This window comes from Acipenser ruthenus, chromosome 4 (genome assembly GCF_902713425.1).
Source record: "Acipenser ruthenus chromosome 4, fAciRut3.2 maternal haplotype, whole genome shotgun sequence".
NCBI classification, from domain to species: domain Eukaryota; kingdom Metazoa; phylum Chordata; class Actinopteri; order Acipenseriformes; family Acipenseridae; genus Acipenser; species Acipenser ruthenus.
The window spans coordinates 80,874,798-80,902,786 of record NC_081192.1 but is presented as its reverse complement, the minus strand read 5'-3'; the positions used below and the strand labels follow the sequence as shown (position 1 = coordinate 80,902,786).

At 36.3% G+C, this 27,989-nt stretch overlaps 1 protein-coding gene across 1 annotated transcript in view; it reads left to right on the top strand.

Annotated features, from left to right (window-relative positions):
* Positions 1-27,989, top strand: part of LOC117399268 (retinoic acid receptor beta) — a 223,352-nt gene that overhangs the window by 82,806 nt on the left and 112,557 nt on the right. The window contains exon 2 of the mRNA XM_059022925.1: positions 13,293-13,710. Within this exon, the coding sequence (XP_058878908.1) occupies positions 13,530-13,710 (181 nt within the window). The 5' untranslated portion in view covers positions 13,293-13,529. The remainder of the gene's footprint in view (positions 1-13,292; positions 13,711-27,989) is intronic.

Here is a 27,989-nt window from a genome sequence, read left to right as displayed (position 1 = left end):
TATACAGCGTTGGATTTTAAAAATATGGAGTTTTTGCATTAAGGTAAAATAACATAAATATCTTCAGACCAGTGACCAGTGATAATGTTGCCAGTGTTATTAAGAGGTAAATAAGCTTAAATGAACATACACACTAGTAGATAAAAAGTCAGATCCAACACTTAATTGTTATTCAATTGCCACACATTTATGAACAGTCTAACATTGAGCACGGTAAAGTGCATAAGTGCTCACTGCAAAATAAAACACGTATCTGTTACGGTTTTAAACAGTGTACTATTCCCTATAAGCTCCTAAAATAAGAATAATAAAACCAACAAAACTTGTCTGTAATTGGTTTAGCATGGTGATAGATTTGCTAGTTATGTTTAAGTCATACTGTCTATTCAGTTGTAGGCGAAGGTTTATTATTGCTTATAGCTAATTGCCAGAATGTAACCACTGATTTGGCAGACAGTTATATTTATGGACTTCTCCCTTCTCTCTTTGAAATCCTGTTTAATTAAGTCAACTATAAAAATAAAAAAGGCTATATTTGGAAAGACATACAGCTAGTGAGTAAAAGTTTAACAGAATTCCAGTTTATCAGAAGAATCAAAAACACTGTTTGACAGGGGAAGCTGTAAATTCATATTTCAGGACCTGGATGATTTGGATTACGTTTGTTAGTTCAGACTTCAGGGTTTTTCTTATTAAACTCTGAGCACACTTAGAGGCAACTCTATTACATTCTCTGTCTTTATTGAATCAGTGCCTGGTCTCCTTGGGGTTTCATAAAGTTTAAGAAAACAAATACAGTGTTTTAGCAATTCATTAGATTCTAGGTGGTCCTTTCAGATTGCAATTGGAGCTAAATACAACAGAGTCATTAAAATATTCAGCATTGTGTTGCGGCAGGAAAGGACTAGGAGACATGACCTCGACTAGTCTGAATTGAGTTACTCTACATGAAGAAATGCTTGGCAAGTACATGAGCGACACTTACACCCATCATGTATCCCAGCTTTAGTAAAACAGATAATTGCATGTCTCTACTCTCTATTATGTAACAGCTTTATCTCTGTGATTTAATATAAATAGGTCAGAACAGATTTAAGTTTCAATCAAAAAGGAATTCAGTCCCCTGATGTTTTATGCAAAGGACAAATTCATAGCTAGTTAATTAACCTAGAAGTCTAGTTACATTGAGGGATATACTGTATTATACACAGCACCGGTCTGCCTGTGGCTTTCATTTCAAATGAAATAGATTCAGTGTCTCCAATTGCTGCTCTTTTATTTGGATTGTGTTTATTTTAAAAACTAAAAGTGTCAAATCAGGTATATTTTCTACATTTCTATATTTTATCTCTAATACATTTCCCATGGGATCTAAATCTAAGAATGCAGTGCTAGTCAATTTGCATGTCTATATATTTTAATAGGTACTGTATTATGAATTTATTAAAAAGAAAATCAACTTAATGTAGAACTGTTCTTTGATTGTCGCATACCGTGTCTTTATAATTTCCTGTTTGGGAGAATCACTTATATGACTTATGTGAGACAAAGCAATTGCTTGTTGCTTGCAGTGAAAACAATATATGTATATAAGTCTTTTGCAGTTGAAATAAGACCTTACAAGACCACTGAGTGCAACAAAGGTGGGAACGGGAAACCAGGACACTTTCCTTGCAGCTCAGGAAAATACAAGGTGTTGTGTTTACAAAATGCTGTGTTTAGGGGATAGTGCTTCTCATTGGGAAAGGCACCTCCAGCACGCGCTCCCTACTTAGATCTTTCAGGCTAGCTAACAGAAAAAATATGCTGCACATTTTTTTTGAATCTCAGGAGTGGAATAAAACAATATTTGTCTTGGCTCAGGTCCACGTGCTGCAAGAATAAATGGTTCTGCCCGGCTAAAAGTTCATGAAAAGAGTTAATTATATTGTAACTGTTGATGACTCATAGTAATTACAGTTCAGTGAACTTTGAAAAGTGATGGAATCAAAGTCTGGCTTTTACCAGCGGGTTGGTTAACAGGCTGCTGTATGATTTCATTTGGCACAGATTTCTGGTAAAAAGTAAATTCTTTAATTAAGGTAACCAGATTGTAAAAAAGAAAGTGGGCATCAAACATGGTAATAGTGGGGCAGAAGCACTGTACAGACTGCACAATTACTGCAAGGCATTTATGCACTTTTGCAGAGGTTGCATTACATACTAATTAGATATTTATTATACTCAATGACAGTAAGCCAGGTGGTGCAGCTGGTTAATGTAAGGTTGTCACCATTTGGTTTGGCTCAGCCTAGCCCTCAGCTGAAATGTGTACAAACAATACATTGCACACCTTTTAAAAGAACATTCAATTGATTAAGAAAAAAAACATGCCTTTTTCTTTTTTATAAATACTGTATAGTTCCTTTTATACCCAATTATAAGAGTTGTAGTGACAAAGAAGTAAAATCAGCCAAGTCTTTAAAATGTGCAGAGTACCAGATACATTTAAATTAATAACAAAATGACTTTTTGATGGCACTTCCACTTAAGCCTTGTCCACTTTCTGACAAATAAAATAGTCCAAATGCACATTAATAAAAGTGAATTTCCATAATAACAAAAAGTTATTACAAACTTGTCACAGCAGGATACATTTTACAGGAAACAGTATACCTGAAATGGGTATTTAAGCAACACAAATTTATATATGTTAAAACAATTTTTATAAACCATATAAGTCTGTACAACTTAAGTGGAGATTTGATATATTTGATTCACTTGCATGTGCTTGCATCAATAGACAATAATTTAACCACTGAACCACCACCCAGATTGTATTAAATTTCGCCAAAACAATTACATTTATTGATGTTCTAAAGTATGGTAGCATTTAGAGTTGTTATCATGTTGCACCAATTACTGTCCCAAAGAAAGCATATTCTAGATAGATAACATTCCAGCATTTATTGATTTTTGTTTTCCTTTTTTACATAGGGATTTACACACCTTTAATAAAACATAAAACAACATAAAACAAAAAAAAAACATGAACAACATTTAAATTTAAATAGTATTTGTATGGGTTGAAGTTTTTTTTTTCAGTGTAGATTTTTTTTGGTTGCTTTCAACAGATTGTCAATCAACAGATTCCTTTTAAAAATAAAGTTAATACAGTACTCACACAATAGCCTTACAGCAGTAGCGGCTCCTGACTAATAAGTAGTGAGGCTATATATATATATATATATATATATATATATATATATATATATATATATATATATATATATATATATATATATAATATAGGTATTTTGCTGCCTGTATCTTTCATATGGTGTTGGACAAATCAGTTTTTTTTTTCTGGCTGCCGCATGGTACCCTCATGGATTAACCAATCACAGCCAAGTGGTGACAACAAATATAAGACAACACACTTCTGTGATAGCAAAGATGCCAAACCTTTGTGTTTACATTCATTATGCCTTTTAAAAAACTCGGCTGATAAGATGATTGAATTCTGCACTGAACATGGAAATAACATTGGTCATAAAGAACTGCTACAGAATTGGATTGAATATCCCTGTTTTCCTTAAAAAAAATAAAAGCAGTCTGCACACAATGTTGTTTGGAACCTTAGACATCCAGGAGAGTGCTCTATACAAACACTATCATTAGATCAGTGGTTTTCATCCCCCACGGTCTAGCTTTTTGTTTCAACCAGTTACTGTATATATTTTTTTCTTTTTTTTCTTTGCAAGAACCAGCGGTTCTAGAAACTTCATTAGGGTGTGCTTGAAGCTGAAGCACTAATTCAGTAAGACATCGAATGATCAGTTCAGCTCATTTGAATATCAGCCCATCAGCTATCTTAAATATATGGTCTGTTTAAAACTTACCTGTTTAAAACAAATGTTCAGCTGTTGAAACAAAAGCATGGACATATATATATATATATATATATATATATATATATATATATATATATATATATATAATTAAGGAGAGGCTGCATGTAAAACTGCATGGAGAACAATAAATTGTGATATGCATTTTATTAAAATATAAACGTGCAAAAATGATTTAGTAATTGATTTTGGATGATGAATTTGAGTTTACCTCCCCAAGTCAACTGTCCAGCGCTTTGCCTTGATTAATTACACTTGAAAGCATACAGCCAATATGTTCCTGTCATACAGTAATATTGACCTTTCAGACTCACATTTCCCAAGGTTGTGTTCATTGTTACATTTTTTTCTCATTCCTAAATACTCCGGTGAAGTTTTCTATCAGTAGACAAGGTGTGACATCAGTCAAGCATAAGCGGATATTTCATTACATTCTTCTAGAAGCCTCTGTGAGCAAAACAAAGATAGGACTATGTCACAGATGGCTTTGTGTGGTGTGTGGGTGGTGACGTCAGGTTCAGGAAGCAGTCATCAAAACAAAGGTATGGGTTGAAACCACTGATCTATAAACACTGGATAGTGCTTAGCCAGCGCTGCATTGAAGCCATTCGTCTGCCATCTTACCACACCCGAGTTCTGCAGCCGCACACATTGGTTAGATAGCTTGGTATAGTGTTTTTTTATTGATTTTTATTTTTTACTGCTTAGACATACCTGACAAGTCTCCCGTTTTGACCAGGAAATTTTCAGAGTCCGCTGCATACAAAATGTCCTAGGTTTACATTGGAAATTTTGAAATAAAATGCATTTTCATACAGACTCTTTATACTTTTTAAATGAAGATGGGGAAAAGTTAATTACTGAGTTGGGAGTGTTTTGTTGAAACCAATATAACTTATTTAGACAATTATTATTATTATTATTATTATTATTATTATTATTATTATTATTATTATTATTATTATTATTTTTTATAAACAGTACCAGTAAGAATTTGAAGTTAATTTCACTGGGCAAACATCAATTGAGATTAATGGAAATTATAAAGTCATTTATTTATCTTCTCAGAAATAAATGCTAATATATATATATATATATATATATATATATATATATATATAGACAGATAATTATTTATAATGGTTAGCTAGCTTGGTGTTACCATAGGTTCTCATTTTAGACTCAAGTTTCTCACTTTTTTATTTACCCTCGTAGGGCAAGACCAAATCAAAGTTAAGACTTAGCGAACGAGGATGCGAAAGCATTCTCGGTAACAAAATGCAAAGAAAAATTCCAAGCGAAATCTCGTGGAACCAAAACAAGCCAATATCTGCAAGCGTGTTCTACATAATATATAAACACATTGCACAAAAAAAAAGCTTTCTCTACTGGTGTATTGAAACGTCACTGCTATACGCAGCTGACTGACACACGCACAAGGGGAACGTACCAAAAGGCCGATTGCTATGACGCTTTCTTTCTGTTTCCATCGCGGAAGCTGCATTTGCTGCCAATGCCATTACTCTCGTAGCCTACTTTTAATATTTATTTATTTATTTATTTATTTATTTATTTATTTAGCGAGGCGGTTCATTGATCAGGGCGGTTATGTGACGGTTGGATATCGACGTTCCACTGGAAGGTCTTTACACATCCCTTGGTCGATAACCTGCTGCAGGCAAAGGCTGAACAGCGAGGCATATTGTTTAAATGAATAGAGAATTTAATACACAAACTATAGCAGGAGAGGTTTTGCTGGGTGTGGTAAGATGGCCGCGGCAAACTTCTGCTGACTTCAACCCTTGCCATAGCCTTATACATCAGTGGTTGAAACTTAAGCGCTATGGCTGCGCTCAGTGTTTTATTAAATAATTATTAAACAAACAGTTTAAACAAAGAAAAACACAATAACAAAACAAAAGGGCATATTGCCCAAACAAAACAGACAAATAATAATTCCACTAGACAAAACAAGTATTGTGCTGGTTTTGCGCCAGCACGTATAGCATTTGTCTTTTTTTTTTACTATTTAGCGTTTACCTCCTCGCTCCTGTTCTCTACTCATCGACTTTCTCTCTTTAATGAGGCCGGAGTGGGTCTTTTTATTTCTGTGGCTGGAGCCTTAATTACCAATTAAACAATGACCTAATTAAGGCTCCAGCCACATTCCCACAAGATTTATATGAATGGGGACTTTAACCCCCTTCATGCGACTACACATTATAAGGCCGGCTTTTTCGCCGGTCTCAAATAATAAATAATAATATCGGACAGCTTTTTTATTCCACAATTATTATTTCAAAATTTATTTTATGAAACTATATTCAGACATAATTTGTATTTTTTATAAATACAGGAAAACAAATTATGTTTTACATCTCTAACAAATGTATTAGCTTTTTTTTTTTCAGAAACCACCAAAAAATCTTTAGCTGAATAAATAAGACCATAGACTTTAGACCATCTATTTAAACAACGTTGTTGTCTCCAGTCTGCAGGGCTGGTATTCAAATGGTATTTTACTGGAATAATGTTTCAGCTTCAAGACCACTCTAATTACATTTTGTAGCTAGAGTAGAATGGCTGCTAATGAAAATATCATCTAATGAATGCAGCATGCTTGTTGATTTATTCATAGTGAAAACACAGACTTCCTGATATGAAAAACCACGGGCCAGATATTCAAAGATTTTGCGAAGTTATGCAACTTTGATGCATATCTGCTGTCATTGCAAATATATTGCATATATTCACAAGTCTGTGAAATTCAAAAGAGTTGCAGGGAATTTGTTTGTGGAAAAGAATATATTTAAAAGAATCTAAACAGGATATTGATCGCAACTCAAACACCAAACTGATGCAGGTGCATTTGTTTACAAGGCAAGACAATGGCTCAAAGTGTTCAAAAGCATAGAAAGGGTAACTATAATAAGATTTTGTGGTAAACAATGTGAAAGGTATTAAAAATTGTACCGCGTGATTACTCCGTCACTATGGTCTACTTATTAAAAATAATTCTCAATATATGAGCTTTCGTATTTGATAAAAACACTTGCGATTAAAAAATAATAATGAACAAGGTTTCCCCCCCATCTCCTGTTTTAAATGTCAAGGCAGAAATGAGGGGGGAAATCCCAGCAACTACCTTTGTGAAACTATCATCTCTTCTGAATATCTTATAATCTACCAGCAAACATGCATATTTTACTCTGAATAAAATAATTAATTTGGTATCTGGTCTTATTCTTGAAATCACAACTCCCCCTGAGTATTTATTTTTTTTTTTTTAAGGACTGCTGTCTAATAATAAAATGTAGTCTACTGTCTGAAAAATGTTTTAGTATATAGATGACCGGGCAGTTGAAGTTTGAAGAATGAAAAATGAAGGATCTAAAAGGGCAAAAGACACGCATGCATTTTTTTTCCTGTTTGAATGGCATTTTTAAAAACTGCATTTGTTGGGTCCTTAAATAGCCTTACAGCTACTATATTCCATGGCCTAGGTATAAACAGAATACATAATTTAAAAATATTAATTTCTTTATAAATCAAAATTATAAACATTGCACCTAGGCATTAGTAGGCTACTGACAATTACCAAGATGTTATCAGGGCCAGATACAGATAACATAAACCAGCAATAAATATAAATTTAATTTATATCCCTCTGCAACTGTGACAAATGTGAGGGGGGGTGGAGGTGGAGGGGGAGGGGGGCTGAGATTAAAGCTGCACACCCCATTTTTCAAACCATCACACTTCAGTAATTCAGCTATTAAGATTTAGCCCAGTGGTTGAAAATACATTAGTGGGACAAAATTGGCCAATAATCACAGCAAAAACGACAATTTTCAGCCCTGCAGGTTCACTGTACATATATAACACAAAACTACTGTTATAAAACACGGCATTGAACACATACAGCTAACAGTGGAAAATGTTGTTTCAAACGCATTTCGATCATAATCATGATCAGTGGATTTTACACACAGTGTAGATGCTGTTTGTTGCATGATTAACAGGGAGGCACTGCTATTGCCACTGGTGTCATAAAGACAGTTTGTATCGTGGTTAGTTGGTCTGCAGTTTGTTTGTGTGAGCATGAGACTGGCGAACATGGGTTTTGTATGCTTATCATAATGGCCCAAGAGAAATGTGCATGTCTGTGTTTGTGTGCTATCTTAGATTTTCCATCATTATCAATATATAGTACTACATGTCTGGTATTTTTTAAATGTTTGTCTAATTGCCCATTATTCTACCAGAATGCAATGCATGGAAGGTACTAAGATGATTCTACTGCTTCTACCTCATCTTTAGCTTGAACATATAAACATGATACAACTTATTATGATGTTACCCCTTCAGATGCTGTGCAACTAAAGACAGTGAAAGCACCCCCATCAGTTTCAATATACATGTTTAGGCTATGCTTGATAGAAACATTGTTTACCTGCAGAAATAATGCAATATTAGACAGATAAAAAAGTGATATTATCTAAAATACAAATAAAATTTCATTTTAATTCCATCTTTTGCACTGTTGACACTACAATAACTAAAGAAAAGTTTATGTGCAAAGAAATGACCGTATCTAAACTCATTCCAGTATTTTAAATGACCAATCAAAAATGCTATTTACAAATTGATATAGATACCATGCTTAATCTGGCCAATTTTTTATATCCAATTATATTGAATGATTTGAAGGAAAACAACAATGAAAAGAAATTAGCAGCACTTAACTAATTCACTTAACTAATCTCAATTTCTCTGTTTTGGGGTAAAAAGGTGACATCAGTATTTGAACCTGCACATGGGTATTTCATCCATTCTTATTTGTGTTGACAGGTGGATCTTCAGGGCCTTCACTGCAATGTATCTACTCCTCACAATCTTTTTCACTTATCAAAGGTTCATGTCCAATTTATAAGTATTGAAAGATAATCCAATGTGATTGGGTCTGTCTCATAAAATCTGGATCACGTTAACATCTTCATTGCCAGACAGTTAACAATCTACTGTGCTATTTTAGCTATTTCAAAGTGTATTTATAAGGGTCTGACTTTGTGAAATCTTGTGTTAAAACAATTTCCAGCATAGTTTTATGATTCTGCGTTATGGTTGCACTGATTGTGTGTTTTGGGGTATTTCTATACTGAGGGTGCTTACATGTATAGAAGCTAGTTTTTTGTGGTTTTTTTTGTCACATTGCCACAGTATACAGTATTTGCAAAAATAAAACAATGGTCACTTCTTGTGTGTGTGTAGTTTACTTAACAGGCTGGAGTTTACAACAAAAAACATAATTACAGATGCTGCCTGCTAAGTTGATTTTACATATACACATATCCTTGATCACCCCTGAGTTTTTTTTCTAATTATTTTAGTTTGCCATCAGCCAAGAATCAGGTTTTCAACTGAAAACTTCCACTGCCTTACCACACAGACCCCTGGCTGCTTAGATAGTTGATGCAAAATGTATGTATCTCAAAATGAATATGCATGTCTATCAACAAAATGTGTGTACGACTCATCAAACAGAACAGTAACCATGCAGGCAGTGATAATATCCTGAATACCTAAACGGTGTTGTGTGGCTCAGTGTGTGTTTTTACATCCCGCTGAAACAAAAATAAGGATTATTGTTCAAATCTTTTTGTTGTTTCTTGCAGTTGGACCCAAATCATTAATACTTGTTATTCCACTTGTGCTGCTTGATAGCTTATCAGCTAAATCTAATAACAGAGGACAAAAAACACTGACTATCTCATCATTAAGATTTTTGCAAACTTGTATAATTTGTATGAACGGGATACCTGAGCACTTGCTCCTTCAATCTTATGAATCTCTCTATGAAACTTTCTTCCCCAACTATTGACCACCTATCTGAGAACCCATGGCAGTTGTTAGCTTATGGTTAATTATAACAATATACAAAATAAACCAAAGTAAATTAATTTACATAAATACTTGTGTTATAAAAATATTACCTGACTCCAGGTTATTAGGTAAGACATTTAGCTAATTCATTTTGTCATCGCTGGCATACTCCTATTCCACGGTTTGCATGTCATAGGTATTTGCGTTGTCACTTATTATATAAATATCTCTACAAATTGTGAGCCTGCTTCAGCACATAATTCTTTTTCAAAGATTGCACAGTTGTGGATTTTAAAATCGTAACTCTCTCAATGGACACATTTTGCTTCAAGCAGCGTTTAAACTTTTGGAATGGAATGTGTCTCAAATAAGAAGGCTCACTTTGTCATAATCTTGTGAAGTGAAGAATCCTAGAATCATTGGAAGATTCTGTATGTAGAATATGACATGTTTGTTTAATGATACCAATTGCAATACACTGGTGTCATCAGTACCAAACAGTGAATAAAACACTTGTATTTGCCATTTATATTTATAAACCTGTTCACACCATTTATATGCCTGAAAGGGAGCTGACAAGTATGACAGACTTATGGACCAACCAAGACTTTGTGAGAGATATCAGGAATTAGTGATATGTTGGAAAATTCCACATGCATCCCTATTATAGAAATATAACTTAGATTATAGTGATCTTAAGTACATTACTCATAACATTGTAAATATTTGTCATAATTTGTTGGCATTTTCTATGTGAAAAAAACAATGAAATAATATTATTTGGTCGTTGGTTTCAAAATGTAGTCGGGGGAGCATGCTTTTAAGTGTGTTTATTCCATGTGTAATTGAAGTGAGAGCTTGACTGTGTTTTTCAGTACTCACTATTAAAGACAGTGCAGATGTGCCAGCCTGTTTCCTGTTTCCTTCCATTGTGCACTTACAGTCCTATATGGACCAATCGGATGGGCTGGACAATAAGTGGATGTCCTTTGCTTGCTCAGGAATGCGGAGGAACATTTATTCTATGAGGGTATATTTGCTTTTCATTTTATCTGTGAGTCCGGGAACTGATTGATTGGGGATCCGTCTAATCCTGTACTTGATGTGGTTTTCAAGTGGAAAAATCAGCTTCTTACTGAACAGTTAGATGAGCTTGACACACATTCTGAACCACCACTTCCATCAGCCAACTGCTCTCTAAAGTTACCATCTAATTCATTATCTAGCTAGGTAGGCTTAAACAAACGAATCTTGATTAAAGGGCATTGTTGTCAGGTTAAGTTAATGTGATTATAAAACAAGCATGTTAGTAGCAATTATCCCCACCACAGCTGTAAATTAGAGCTCCCAGTATCATGGAAAAGTTGATGAATATGACATTTATCCACTCTATATACAGAGGTATAGAATTGGGAGAAGATTCATCTTCCAACAGGACAATGACCCCAAACATACAGCCAAAGCCACACTGGAGTGGCTTAAAAACAAAAAGGTCAATGTCCTGGAGTGGCCCAGTCAAAGCCCGGACCTCAATTTATTATTATTATTATTATTTATTTATTTATTAGCAGACACCCTTATCCAGGGCGACTTACAATCGTAAGCAAATACATTTCAAGTATCACAGTACAAGTAATAATACAATTAAGAGCAAGATAAATACAATGACTTTGGTTCAAGCAAGTACAAGTGTGACAAAATACGATTCAATAATACAGCAGATAACAGTGTCAGTGATAGTTACATCAGGAAATGATTAAATACAAAATACTACAGATTAAACACTTGGCAGATTACAGTACTCTGAAGTACAGGATTAAATGCAGTAAAATAGGGGGCAGATAAGAGCAAGTAAAGCGCATTTAAGGAAGGGTAGTAAGTGTCCCAGGGGAAAAAAACAGAGGAGTTCTACAGGTGCTGTCTGAAGAGGTGAGTCTTGAGGAGGCGCCGGAATGTGGTCAGGGACTGGACAGTTCTGACATCTGTAGGAAGGTCATTCCACCACTGCGGAGCGAGGGTGGAGAAGGAGCGGGCTCTGGAGGCAGGGGAGCGTAGAGGAGGTAGAGCCAGTCTTCTAGTGCAGGCGGAGCGGAGAGGTCGAGTGGGGGTGTAGGGAGAGATGAGGGTCTGGAGGTAGCTGGGTGCAGTCTAGTCAAGACATCTGTAGGCTAGTACAAGAGTCTTGAACTGGATGCGAGCGGTGATCTGGAGCCAGTTGAGAATATGTGGAAAGATTTGAAAATTACTGTTCACCAAAGGTCCCCATCCAACTTGAATGAGCTTGAGCAATTTTGCAAAGAAGAATGGGCAAAAATTGCAGTGTCCAGATGTGCAAAGCTGGTAGAGACTTATCCAAATAGACTCATGGCTGTAATTGCTGCCAAAGGTGCCTACCAAATATTGACTCAAGGGGGTGAATACTTATGCAATCAATTATTTTCTGTTTTGTATTTGTAATTAATTTAGAACAATTTGTAGATTTTATTTTTCTCTTTGACATTATGGACTTTTTTTGTGTTGATCAGTGGCAAAAACTCCTAATTAAATCCATTTTGATTCCATGTTGTAACACAATAAAATGTGGAAAAGTCCAAGGGGGGTGAATACTTTTGAGAGCCACTGTATTTCAAATGTCATACAATATATGCACAATTACAAAGCTACCAATGTGGATACCCACATATACAGATAGAATAAGTCTATTACAAATTACTAGTTTGGAATATACATGTGAAGATAATAGCAACAACAATGCATTACTGTTATTTCCTATAATAACTGTGTTATTTTTTCTTCAAAACTGACACCTGCTGTTTCCACCCAGCAAGGAAATGTGGCTGTTTTTCAATAGTGTTATATGTTGGAGGGAAAGAGACACTTTCTCTGAAATGAAAGGTCTGGATCTTGTCAAATTAGTGGAATTATAACCTTAGCTGCTTCCCGTCATGGCTGTATGAAAACTTCAAAATGAATCTTCTTCTCCATAAGGGAAAGTACAGCCCAGGGCTGGGTAACTGCACGAGAGATGATGATGATGATGATGATGACGACACACTGGATAAGAAAACATTGGGTTTACTTGTATTGAAGGACCAATTTCAATATGTTAATTCAACAAACTAGACTCAAAATGTGGACGCTCAGGAAGGATTCCATCATCAACATCAGACTGAAACAGCAGAATTACAGTTAACCTCTTGAGAGATATTTGAATTAACATTGTGGAAATAAGGTAGCAATGTTTGAAAGCGTAAGTAGCTTTAAATTACATTCTCATAGTTTTTATTTCTGTCTTTTTTATGTTTTTATAATGTTTGCACTCATTTTGAGTGATTCCTAAAGGTAAAGGGTAAAGGTAAAAAACTATGAGCATGTCATTTGAAACAACTACACTTTAATCTGCATTCATGTTGTATTGGTATCAAGTGAAAGTTCACCATTGACTTTTGTAGTTTCAGTTTTGTAGACAACAGGCTCACATAATAACATATATAACATGTTTTTGACTTTATCTTTCAGACGGCAGAGGATTATGGTGAAATATCAAGAGATGCACAAGAGCTTTTTAACAAATACTCTGAAACACATGGAAGAATAAAAACCGCAACGTCGAAATCAATGGACAGTCTCATTTCTTGCCAATGTGTAGCCTGGATGGTTCACTGCTGCCTCTGCCCCTCTTGCCGTTCAGGATTGTAGCTTGCAGGCATGAAGGAATGATTTAGAGGCTCTGCACCATCCTTGGTCCTAGGAGGCATGGAGATGACAGCCAGGAGTCAGCCCTGCCCTATTCCTGTGGATGGCCAAATGAACAGATACCCTGCAGGCTCTTATCCTTTCCTATTCCCTTCAGTGATTAGCAGACTCCCTCTTCCTCCTCTCCACAGGCTGCAGGGCCACCCGCCAGCCAGTGGGTGCAGCACCCCATCTCCTGCCAGTAAGTTCAGTTTGTATGTATTGCAATGGTGTATAGCAGGTAGGTTTTAAGGCAGTGTTTCTATTTTAATACTGGGGATGCATTCGGTAGGTGAAGGCTGAGAGTGATGGGCAACACTAAAGACTCTTATGCTGATGGTGAGGAAGGTAGGGAAGCATACTAGTGTTGCATTGTGCACTGAAGCCCATTAGTGTGAAGCATTGCATATTGAAGCCTGTTCCCCCTGTGAGTGTCCCAGCCTCACTTCTCTTCAAGCAGCGTTGAGGAGCCTTTTCAGAAGCATTGTGATAATGATCTAAGCAGAAACAACAATTGAAAATCATACAGAACACGCATATTGTATGCAGTAGGTAAGAAATTAGATATTAGGAACATGTAGATGATACAAAGAAGTGAAATGATAAAGTATTGGAGGTAGTTGAGTAGTGTGACCATAGAAAGAAAAACAAAAAAGAGAATCATACAAAATACATACATTAGGAAGTTAAGCAGGTAAGTCATTCAATATTAGAAATATATCTCTTCCAAGGTGGATGCTCAGGAAGGATTCCATCATCAACATCAGATTGAAACAGCAGAATTACAGTTAACCTCTTGAGAGATAGTGCACTCTCCTGCATTTTGAGTTTGTGTTGTTATATACACATTGATTTATATCACACATTGCAAAAAAAACAAATCAATAATCTGTCTAGAAATCTAACTCCCATGGCATATCTGCTATGATTTGATTAAGTGGGTCACAATGTGGTCAGAAGGTAAAGTGTCTAAGTGCAGAAATGACCCTTGCTAAGAATTTGAATCACTTTTACATTTTCTGTAAATATGAAAGGTTCACAAGTAAACAGCAGGAACACATTTATAGACAACAGAGAAAGCGATACTGGTGCATCAAGTACCTGCATTTTAAATAACAAGTCATTGCATTGAATAAATTAAGGCTATATCATTTCATTATTAACAATAAATAAACATTAACACAGTACTTTATCATGCTGATGAGATTTAATTGAAATGGTAAATGTGGTTGAAATTAAAGTATTTTTGTCAGCCTCCTTTCTCTTACACTATTTTTTTTTTGTTATGCAGTAAATGTATGAATGAGTAATTACAATGCATTTTTGAATGTGGGTAGAAGATTTGGTGCTCTAAAAATCTATCAGTTGTAAGTCAAAGGTCAGGACGGGGCCTTACAATTATGCATTTCGTTATCAATTTGAGGACCACAGTGCTGTAAGTTCCAGTTAATAGGTGTGACTGTGGTACTACATGCTTGAAGATGCAAAGCAGACAGGACACATATTTAGGCTGTTGTTGCTATGAGGATATCTGTGGTTGTGGTTATCAGTAACAAACTGGCATCATGCAAAATATCCAATAACTATTTTAATTACATACTGTATATTTGCACAATCATCTCGCTGTGTAAATACTACCACTAGATTTTGTTTCAGTAAAGCATTTGCACCTTCTTTTGATGTAAAATAAGTAAATATACCGTATTACTTTGAATTAATGCCACAGTGTTTATTTTAAATGGCCAAAAACAACGGTGGCGCTTATTCAAGGGCTGTAATTCGAAGTACTATGGGTTTCGAAAGGTGCCGTTTTTTATTGTGTTTTTTCAGTATTTGAAGGAGGCTTATATTGAAGTTTATTTCTGCGGATACAACTTGATCAGGATAGCGAAAAAGTCCCACAACTTTAAACTGAAAGATCAGATCAGTGTTTGACTAGGTGAGAACACATGTCTATTCAACACTGAGGAGGTCGGTTTATTTTCCCTTCTTTTCTTTACAGCAGTCGCAGGGCTGAACTCTTTAATATACGAGAGCTACACTAGCTTCTGCTCCCCATTGACACCCCAAAATGCCTCACCCCCCCACTCTCTGAACTTTCTGTCTGGATCAGGATTCTACAGCGTCTCTTATTAGCCAAAATACTGTGCATACAACCAAAACAGAAATGCATTTAAGAAACTTAAATAATAATCATACAGCTCCTGCATTACAACATAAATGTATTACTTTTCCTGCTAATTCCTAAAGATATATATATATATATATATATATATTAGTGCTGCTGTATTTACTCCTACACCAGTATCAGTACGTAGTGCTGTGTACCTAGCTACGCTATTCTTTTTTTTGTTTGGGTTCCATAAACTTTACAGTAAAATACCGGTCTGTTCCAGGTTGTAATTGTATTATATTAAATACATTTTATTCAAGTTTATTCAGTGAATTTTGTTTTTATTTGTAATGTCTATTACAAATCTGATATCTGGGTGGCGGTAATTCAAAGTAATACGGTGTGTATTTATATATATATATATATACACTGTATATATATATATATATATATATATATATATATATATATATATATATATATATATATGGACTGGAGAGGGGGGCTATAGTGGAAAATTATTGACCCGAGGGAAGACTATTGTTATCAACAGTCTGCAGTATATATTTAATATATGAGTCAGTCAAAATAATAAAAGAGAGGCAAGGTTGGCTAGTAAATATGACTTTATATACTGTAAAGTTTTTCGTGTATGAAAAAAAAAAACTAAACATTTTAGGCACAAATATTTTAGTACTGTACATATACTGAAGTAATATACTACTACCACTGCAACAGGTCGGCAACATTTCTGGAGAAAAAAAGTTTTTATCGGTGTGATTCGCCAAATATTTTGGTCACAAATATTTATGGCTTTACAGTATTTTGTTTAAATATAGCTGATACAGCATAAGTAAATAATTAAGTAACATAAATAAATAACATAAATAAATAACAGAAAATGTTTTTGAAGTTCATAAGTTTTTTTTCTTTCTTTTGTAGTATGTTTTGTAATTCAATTTTTGTTAAGTCACAGAATCGCTGTTCAGCAGTTTTTACATTCAGCCTTTTTATCTTGTTGTTAGGAGTGGAGGTAGAGGGCGTTACTTTGAAGAGGGGCGGGACTGACAGTGATGTGAACCAGTCACATGTCAGAGGGAGACTATTGTCCGGTGGTGTAAGGATGTTAGGGCAATAGTGAAATCTATTTTTGTCATATGATTATGTTTTAACCAATCACAGACCAGAATTTCATATATATATATATATATATATACATATACACACACACACACACATACACACACACACACACTATACAGTCAGCACTCCGATATCCATTGCCCAGATACAACTGTATATACACTACCGGTCAAAAGTTTTAGAACACCCCCATTTTTCCAGTTTTTATTGCAATTTAAGCAGTTCAAGTCCAGTGAATAACCTGAAATGGTACAAAGGTAAGCGGTAAACTGCCAGAGGTTAAAAAAAAAAGTTTAGGTTACCAAAAACTGAAAAATAATGTACATTTCAGAGTTATACAAAAAGGCCTTTTTCAGGGAACAAGTAATGGGTTAACAACTTACAGCTGTTCTGCAGCAATGGAAGTAAATTAAGCCTTGAAAGTTGATGCTAACAATTCCTACAGGTGTCCCAACTTTTGTCGATTACTTACAAACCCTCTGTCTGTATAAAAGCAGTGTTGGAACAGACTGTGTTACTACACCCTCTTAAGCATTATTTGGACAGTATTGTACTGCAGGAAGTAGTATATTGCTCTCATAATGGCGAGAAAAAGGCAATTAACAAAGGAAGACAGACAGACCATTATAACCCTTAAAAGTGTAGGTCTTTCCTTTAGAGAAATTGCAAAGAAAGCCAAGGTGTCAGTGAGTACAGTTTCCTACACCATCAAAAGGCACTTGGAAACTGGAGGAAACTCTGACAGGAAGAGGTCTGGCAGACCCAAAGCCACAACAGAATCAGAAGACAAGTTTCTGAGAGTCAACAGCTTGCGTGATAGGCGGCTCACAGGACAACAGCTTCAAGCACAGCTTAACACTGGTCGAAGTAAGCAAGTCTCAGTTTCAACTGTGAAGAGAAGACTCCGAGCTGCAGGTTTGACAGGTCGAGTGGCAGTAAGAAAGCCATTGCTAAGATGGCAAAATAAGAAAAAGAGGCTTGCCTGGGCCATGAAGCACCGCCAGTGGACTACTGAAGACTGGAAGAAGGTCTTATGGACCGATGAATCAAAATTTGAAATCTTCGGTTCATCACGCAGGGTTTTTGTACGCCGTCGAGTAGGCGAAAGGATGGTTCCTCGGTATGTGATACCAACTGTCAAACATGGAGGAGGAAGTGTGATGGTCTGGGGCTCTTTTGCTGGATCCAGAGTCGGCGACTTGCACAGAGTGAGTGGCACCCTGAACCAAAACTGCTACCACAGCATTTTGCAGCGCCATGCAATACCCTCTGGTATACGCCTAGTTGGTCAGGGGTTCATCCTACAGCAAGATAATGACCCAAAACATACCTCCAGGCTATGTCAGAACTACCTTAGAAGAAAAGAACAAGACGGTAGGCTTCAAATCATGGAATGGCCAGCACAGTCTCCAGACTTAAACCCCATCGAGCTGGTTTGGGATGAACTGAACTGAAGGGTGAAAGCAAAGCAACCTACAAGTGCAACACATTTGCGGGAACTTCTGCAACAGTGTTGGGAAGAACTTTCCGAACAATATTTGATTTCCATTGTAGAAAGAATGCCACGAGTGTGTTCGGCTGTTATATCTGCAAAAGGTGGCTACTTTGATCAGTCAAAAATTTAGATTAAATTTTGTTAAACAAAACGATTCCATGATTTCTTTTTTATCTCCAATTGTTTATTTGTTCTATGCTTTAATTTCAGAGTACATTGAGACATTAAACTGCGTAAATTTCAATGAAAACTGGAAAAATGGAGGTGTTCTAAAACTTTTGACCGGTAGTGTATGTATATATATATAAAATGGGGATTGATTTTATTCTTAATACAAGGGCAGTAAAACATGACTGATGCGTATCTGGGTAACGGATATCCGCGTGCCGACTGTGTGTGTGTATATACAGACGTGCTCAAATTTGTTGGTACCCCTCCACAAAAAACGAAGAATGCACAATTTTCTCTGAAATAACTTGAAACTGACAAAAGTAATTGGCATCCACCATTGTTTATTCCATATTTAATAGAAATCAGACTTTGCTTTTGATTTTTTATTCAACATAATATTGTAAATAATAAAACAAATGAAAATGGCATGGACAAAAATGATGGGACCGCTAACCTAATATTTTGTTGCACAACCTTTAGAGGCAATCACTGCAATCAAACGTTTTCTGTAGCTCTCAATGAGACTTCTGCACCTGTTAACAGGTAGTTTGGCCCACTCTTCCTGAGCTGTCTCAGGTTTGATGGGTGCCTTCTCCAGACTGCAAGTTTCAGCTCTTTCCATAGATGTTCGATAGGATTCAGATCAGGACTCATAGAAAGCCACTTCAGAATAATCCAATGTTTTGTTCTTATCCATTCTTGGGTGCTTTTAGCTGTGTGTTTTGGGTCATTATCCTGGTGGAGGACCCATGACCTGCGACTGAGACAGAGCTTTATGACACTGGGCAGTACGTTTCGCTCCAGAATGCCTTGATAGTCTTGAGATTTCATTGTGCCCTGCACAGATTCAAGGCACCCTGTGCCAGGCGCAGCAAAGCAGCCCCAAAACATAACCAAGCCTCCTCCATGTTTCACTGTAGATATGGTGTTCTTTTCTTTGAAAGCTTCATTTTTTCATCTGTGAACATAGAGCTGATGTGACTTGCCAAAAAGCTCCAGTTTTGACTCATCTGTCCAAAGGACATTCTCCCAGAAGGATTGTGGCTTGTCAATATGCATTTTAGCAAATTCCAGTCTGGCTTTTTTATGTTTTTCTTTCAAAAGTGGAGTCCTTCTGGGTCTTCTTCCATGGAGCCCACTTTCGCTCAAAAAGCGACGGATGGTGCGATCAGAAACTGACGTACCTTCACCTTGGAGTTCAGCTTGTATCTCTTTGTTCTTTTTCTACCATTCGCACTATCCTTCTGTTCAATCTGGGGTCGATTTTCCTCTTGCGGCCGCGCCCAGGGAGGTTGGCTACAGTTCCATGGACCTTAAACTTCTTAATAATATTTGCAACTGTTGTCACAGGAACATCAAGCTGCTTGGAGATGGTCTTGTAGCCTTTACCTTTACCATGCTTGTCTATTATTTTCTTTCTGATCTCCTCAGACAACTCTCTCCTTTGCTTTCTCTGGTCCATGTTCAGTGTGGTGCACACAATGATACCAAACAGCACAGTGACTACTTTTCTCCATTTAAATAGGCTGAATGACTGATTACAAGATTGGAGACATGTGTGATACTAATTAAAGAAACTTAAATAATTTGAAATATCACTATAATCCAATTATTTATTATCTTTTCTAAGGGGTACCAACAAATGTGTCCAGGCCATTTTAGAATATCTTTGTAGAATAAGCAATAATTCATCTCTTTTCACAGCTTCTTTGCTTTATTCTATGACATAGCAAAGGCATGCAAGTATACATGATAAAATAGCTTTTAATTTCATCACTTTTCAGGAGGAATGAAGCATTATTTCAATGAGCTGTAAGGGTACCAACAAATTTGAGCACGTCTGTATATATATATATATATATATATATATATATATATATATATATATATATATATATATATATATATACACACTGTATATACAGTCAGCACTAGGATATTCTTTACCAGATACACAGTCACGTTTTACTGAAGGAGTAGCATGATAAATCTGATATTATGTGTGGCTGTTAAGTGTGTCAGTCATTAAAGGAAGCAGCTGGTTAATAAGATGCAGATAAGAATCTGTATAGAAATCTAGCATTCCTATCCCATTGCTTTTTAAAAAAGAATATCATATCCTGCTATACACAATTTAATAAAGTCATCATGACTGCCAACATATTTTTAACTTATCTGCTTTATTAAAGCCTTTCTTGCGTCTCATACAGCATGTTTTTTTTTGTTTGTTTTTCTACATTATTTTCCATTGGCTGCAGACTATGAACTTTTTTTTTTTTAAAGACTCAGTTGAGATTGCTGGTTGTCATAACTCGTCTCTCTTACTTGGGCATATTACAATATTGTACTGTGCACGGGGGGTCAGCAGCAGGGCTGGTAGGTGACGTAATCACACACGAAGACATAAGCCCGATATACGCTCCTTGCAATGGATCCGGCTCTTTTGTACAGCGGTATTGGAGATATGCTTTAGCGCGAGAGGTCCTGGGTTCGCGCCCGCCCTCCGCCTGTGTGTGGATTGCATCGCCCTGTGTGATGCGCCTGCCTATGTTAACCGAGATCGCTACAATATGAACCAATGTAAAGGAAGCGAGAGGCGGGTGATCAACTTTGGAATGCAGAAAGAAAAAAACACATTTATTGTATAAGGCTGGGCAGGTTGGGTGAGAGAACGACAAATCAATACTTATACAATAAGAGGCACCCTACACACATCGTTTCTATGGGAGCACAAAAACAGATCAAGCGGAAATTATACATCATTTGTATACATAAGGCATCCTGCCACTGGGACTGAATTGAAAGTGATTTGAAGTCAGAGTTGTTCAGTTCCATCAGCAGCAGGTCAAGATAAATGTCAATTAGGACTGTCAACCCCAGTTAGAATTGCAAGCTGGCGGAACTTGATCTCTCCAGCTGGCGCTGATGATGGAAGGTACTTACAGTGCGAAAAACTTTATCAAATTATTAGACTTTAGACTACAGATGGAAGCAGCGGCAGCCCCAATTTGATATTGGAATAAAATGAGATTTACAGACTGGTTTCATGGTGCACACGTAAATGTTCTAGAGTTTTAAGTTAAAGTTGTAACTAACAATTAATTCTGGTTTGCCCAGTGAAGTCTCATATAATTACACTGGGGAATAGAAAAATATCAATCATTTTCAAGCAGCAAGTGACTACTGTCCAGAATGATAATATGATAATACAATTTAGGCTGAGAAAGACATCACTAATGATAACATAAAAATAAAGCATCTGACAGACAGCCTAGAGGTACTTGGGATAGATCCTGTTCAGTTTGCCTCTGGGTAACTACACGAGATGATATCTAACGGGTTCTTGGAAAAACAACTGGTTCTTGCAGCTGACCGGCGAAGGAGAAGCGTACAGATAATAAAAAATGCTTCTTGTAGATACTATGAATGATCAGAATATCAAATGAAATACAAAGACTCTGTTTTATTTTAGCTGAACTATAATAACCTCAAATTGGTATTTACGTGTCATTATCGTAAATTTCAGAAATAGCCGCGCACTGGTGTCAAATGCGCTCCAATGAATTCCACGCACTTTTCGTCATTGCTGTAATGAGTTTGTTGTATTACACACGCCTATTGATAACACGCACTGTTTCAGCGACTCCGGTATCCATCCTTAACACTGCATTCCTCTGCATACTAGGAAGCAACAAACAGTACAGTAGGCTACTAACTCTGCCTTAATGCAAGAAAAGGCAGATCCATTTCAAAGTCTCTAACACACGATGGAGCATGTAGATTTAAAAATATTTTGCTTATAAAAAATCCTATTTTAAATTAATAGTAAGGCTAGATTTCAATGTAATGCAACGCCTCCCTTCTTAGAAAAAAAGGATTTGTGTTTAGTATATACTGTCCATTTTGTTATTACATTTGCAAACAAGTAAAACACCATCAATATATTGCTGACAGCTGTTCTCAAAGAAGTTTTTCTAACATTGCTGGTAAAATAATGAAAGTATTAAAAAATATATATATTTCCCTGTGTTATAAATATTATCCAGTTATATTTTACATTAAGGTGAGTAATGGAAACGCTATTATGTCTAATCATTTAATATTCAAGAAACCATTATATTTAAATAACAGTATTCAACTTTTTTGTTAAATACTTTAACTGGTCTGTCATGTTGCCGTTTGTATTTAGGGTTGCAAAATAATATCACAACAATCAGTCACGTCTACACAGCTGTAACTTACGGATATGAATCAAACTTTAAAGAAATGAAATTCATTTTGACTTAATGTGAAATATAGTTACTGGATTTTATGTTAAGTTTTAAAAAATGTGTCTCACCAATTGTTATGAATAACACTCACTATGTCGCTTCTAACACGTGCAGATTTTATGACTGCATCAAGCTTTTTAAAATAAATAAGTAAATAAAATACAAACATTTGCATGTTCATACTGGTTCATACTGGTTCATACTGTGTTGCTATTTTATTTGTACAGTAATAAAAACAGTAAGGCGATTTCAGTACCTTATCATATACTCTACAGTACAATACAACAATAATATACACGTACATGTAACAATATGAAATACTGGCGGCCACTACGGTCCAAGTTCAGCTTTACATCCAGATTGATTTGGGAGAAAGTCCTAGCAAGTTTGTAACTAAACACACAGCAAAAATAAAATTAACTGCCATTAGTCTCCTAGTATCCCACAATCCACTGCATAAGAAAGGGTTAACTGGTCTTTGACTGATCATCAAGGAAAACAGGACCATTACAATTCCGGTATATTTTATAATATTTTATACAAGTCTTATATATTGTTTTATTACATTATGCGTTTTATTTACTGTTAACTTACTGTATATAAATTATATACCATGAAATATATTTTAGATGATACATTTTAATTTAGCATATATTGCTTTATGAAAACCAAACCTATACTGTAAATCACATCTTCCTAGTGTTACAACTATAATGCACAGGAAATCAATTGTAAATAATATGTTATAATTAGCATAAATAAAAACATCACACAAAAATAAATGTGTTTATTCTATGTCGTTGGTTGCAGTAGTTCTTATATGCTCTCATACGCTTTTCAGGACGCCTGCATTTTTCAGAATTATTAACATTTTTGTGGTGTCTCCTCCTGCTTTCATCTCTGGCATCATACACAAAAGCATGGAATTATGCATGCAACACACACATGTGCTCCCATGTTTGTTGCGTATTCATGGGAAACGCACCAAATTTGAAAAACAAATCATAGATCACACGCTTTAATGCACACACCCCTCTTCATCATCCTCAATAATATGCAAATGGCTGTGTGTTACACTACGAACACTAGGGTAAATTATAATAATAATAAAAAAAACTGAACATACAAATACAATGATAACTGCAGATGACTCCTTCATGTTTACATGTAAAGTATTGTAACAAACCGCGGTTCCTGCAGGCAGGGGCTTCTCATAGGCGGAGGTGGGATTCGAACCTGGGACCTCCCACTCTGAAGCATAGCGCTGATATCGCTGTACAAAAGAGCCGGCTCACTTGCAAGAGCAGATATCGGGTTTATGTGTTCGTTTTTAGATTGCGTCACCTGCCAGCCCTGACCTACCCCCGTGCACGCTACACTCTCCCCTGCCAGCCTCAAGTCCGCAGTTCCCACAGACGGGGTGGGACGCGAACCCGGGACCACCCGCTCTGAAGAATAGAGCTGATACCGCTGTACAAAAGAGGCAGCTCACTTGCAGGAGCCAGAGTCCTACGAGGGTCCAATTTTTACAGCCCGCTTCCAACCCGACCCGACCTGAACCCGCAACCCGCTGCAGCACCGTCTGCTTACCCGCAACCTGACCCGCTTTAATAAGACCTGCAACTCGACCCAAACCCACAAGTGTTTGTCCTTTATCTACTGCCTGTGATGACTGACTGACTCTCTCACGCTCTCACATTCAGACACAGATATATCTACCACTCGCCACAGACTGAGTTTATACAATACGCAGCGTGGTAGCACCCTGTAGTGGTCTGGATATATTTTAACTTCATAACATACTACTTACTTTACTATAAAATACCTGTCTATTCCTTTTGTGCCACCAGCTGAAAGGGAGCTACAACTGTGCTTTCACAGAGCTGTACCAGTTTTGTGGCTGTCCTTCATAAAAACAAAATGACAAGCAACAAATCCACAGTTCACATGTTCATTGTTTTCATTCACTATTATTTCAAAATAATTCCAAACTTCTGATTTAACTCTCAAACTATTATCCACTACATGGTATAAACCCTGTGCTATCTTTTGATATCACCAAAGCAGGTGTGATAAAAGGATCTTGCGATTTATCAATCAAGCGGCAATACAAACCGAGAACATCGCTTAGTCAGCTGACTCCTCCCTAATCGCCTCCTGCTTTAGTGCAGGAAATACCGGTGCATTTACCTTCTAATATGTTATTTGGGAAAGGGTTACAGACGAGTACTCTAAAAGGACAGAAAACGTTTTTGGTGATTCAAATTCAGACCTGAAAATGTTTTTTTTTTTTAAAAAGCCTACATTCCGACCTGTACCCGACCCGATGCAGGACTCTAGCAGGAGCAGATATTGGGCTTATGTGTTCATTTTTAGATTGCATCACCTACCAGCCTTCACCCCTACACCTGTGAATGCTACAGTACAGAATACTGACAGTGATGAACATGCACATTGAGCAAATAGGGGACATCGCTTGCCCAATTATTTTGGTCCCGATTTCCTCCCAATTTCGTTCCCCACAACATTCCCCACAACAGCTCAGGAGACGTGAAGATCACTGAGCATCCTCCAATCCTGCGACCAAGTCCATTACCAGTTTACACCCAGGAGCTCAAGAGCAGATGCCAGTGATCTACCAGCCTCTGGAGGTCAAAGGCCAGCCCTGTAGATGTCAGCTTGACATCACCAGGCTCCTGGCCAGTAGAGTCCACTGCAGGGTTATATGGAGAAACAGTCCCTGCCAGTTTTGTCTCCCTTATCCACAGGAGTGCCAGAGCCCATGCAAAGCATCCCTAGCGAAGACCATTGACTTTGCACAGCCCAGATGCAAACCTGGGCTCCTCTGACTGTGTGATTCACCCTGCACATGCTGCCATGCCTCTACCAGATGAGCACCTCTAGGACCCCAAAATAAGGTTTATACTATATATAAATATCTTCAAAAAATAGGAAATTCTGGTTTATTGTTCTGGGTGTAACAAGTGATGCTGAAATTGAGGAATCTTTGATACAAAGTTATCCATTATACATAATCTGGTTTAAAAATCCAGAGCGAAGACCAAGAAAGGTGTAGCGATGGTAAGACACGGGAAGGTGAAGTACTGACTACCCAATGAGTAGTGCTTACCAGCAATGCCACCTGATCAGGGATTGTAGTGTAGTTATATGACAATAGAAGAGGAATCATTTCCTGCCACCCCAGAGACAGACTGGTAAGCCAATCAAGAGATTGGGAGGACCATGATTTATCTTAACTAATGGTTCAAGTTTGTCAAACCAGAGGATATATACACACATTGAATGGACTATTGAACTGTTTTTTTTTTTTCTCTTAAGATACCGAATGCCACAAAAATGCACAGGCTGAAAATTATCATAACAGCATCATGAAATGAATTGAGACTTTCAAAAGCCTTAGACTGAAGTTTTTATTTTATTTTAAATGAAACTACTATATCTTGTAATGGGCCGCTAATACCATTTAGCACTTAGTTGTACAAAAGTAATAAAAAAGCTTTTAAATTAATAACATAGATTTTTAGTTATAGGATGACAAAAGTAATGAGTGCAGCAAATATTTTAAATTCTGCCTACATTTTTATTTTTATTTCAGATGAAAATTAATTACAATTCTGTTTAATCTCATTCTACTTTTTACTGGTTTATTACATAAAAATAAAGGATGTGTAATATTGTTTTTTTCTCCAACTCACCTGTCCTGCCATTGGGAAACTTTGACTATGTGCTGAAGGAAAAGCACTGTGATCCAGTTAGCCACGTCTGCTATTAGGTACGTAGATTATGTTAGCTGCTGTATTTTAGACCCCCTGGAGCCAAGGGGTTGAAACCAGTCTTGACACTATAAGTTTGTACAAAGTGTTTAAACATATTCAAATGTCCATGGCACTTTGACATTCCTTAATTGTTAGATATTAATCTCTGGGAATTTGACGGCTGTCTGTCTGTTTACCCGTGATGGTATATTTGTCACACAGTAGTTTTCATTTGACTTTATGAAGCAACTACTGTGTGACAAATATACCACACACACACACATATATATATATATATATATGTATATATATATATATATATATATATATATACACACATATACAACTGATTTTGGTTTCCTTTTTGCAACAGCAGCCTTCAAGTCAATCCTCATCATCTTGATGGGATTCAAGTCTGGGGACTGAGATAGCCAATCCATAACTGTAGTCTTCTTTTTTTCAGAAATCCCTTTGTAGACTTCGCAGAATGCTTACAGTCATTATACTGCTGGAATACAAACTTTTAAGCCTTCAGCACTGGTTAATGAGAGTGCAAAATTTCTTGATATTAATCCTTCTACAATACAAAGGTCACCAGTGCCTGAGGAAGAAAAACATGCCCATACCATCACACAACCACCATGTTTAACACTGGGCATGATTAAGTTTTATTTAAATGATTTTCCTCTCTTCCTCCAAACATATTGTCTGATCAGGCTTCTTCAAGTATTCCATAGAAAACTCCAATCTCTTTTGTGTATTGTTTTCAACAAAAGTTTGCATCATGGTTTTCGCCCCTGGACATTCATCAAGGTATCACTGAATTGTTCACTTCTGAATTTCTTGACCATCTTCTACCAATTCTTGTGTCAAATCTTTTGCAGTAATCCGAGGATTTTGCTGGGCTGCTTGAACGATGATTCTTCCAGATTTTGCAGATATATTTCTTGGTCTTCCAAACATGGAGCTAGTTCAGTAGTTCCTGTTCTCCTGTGTTTGTCAATAATAGCCCACAAAGTGCTTTTCGGTAAACTGAGTCTTTTTGCTATTTTTCTGGTAATTGCTATTTTGAGATCATTGCTGTACTCTTTAGTTTTAACCATTTTTGTTGGTTTTTGAATCACAAATTTCCAATTCATTTGTCAGTACTTGATGATAATGTATTTATTTCTACAATTATGAGGTGCTGGTTTTCAATCGTGATAATTGTCAATAATTAGCAACAAATGGGTTTCATACGAAATATGCTGATTGCCCAAATACTTTTGTCAAAGTACGAAATTAGTTTTTGCATGTTATTTTTTATTTTATGCATGTTATGTAATAATTTGTTGTTTTATTATAAAGCTGAATCTCTACTTTAATTTAGAACTTCTTTCAATGCTGATGCAGCATAAGTAAACAAATAAATAATATAACTAAATAACAGAAAATGCTTTTGAAGTTCATACTGCATAGCTATCAAAGTTTCTCTCTGTCTATGTATATGTGATGCATATGTGATGAAGGCAT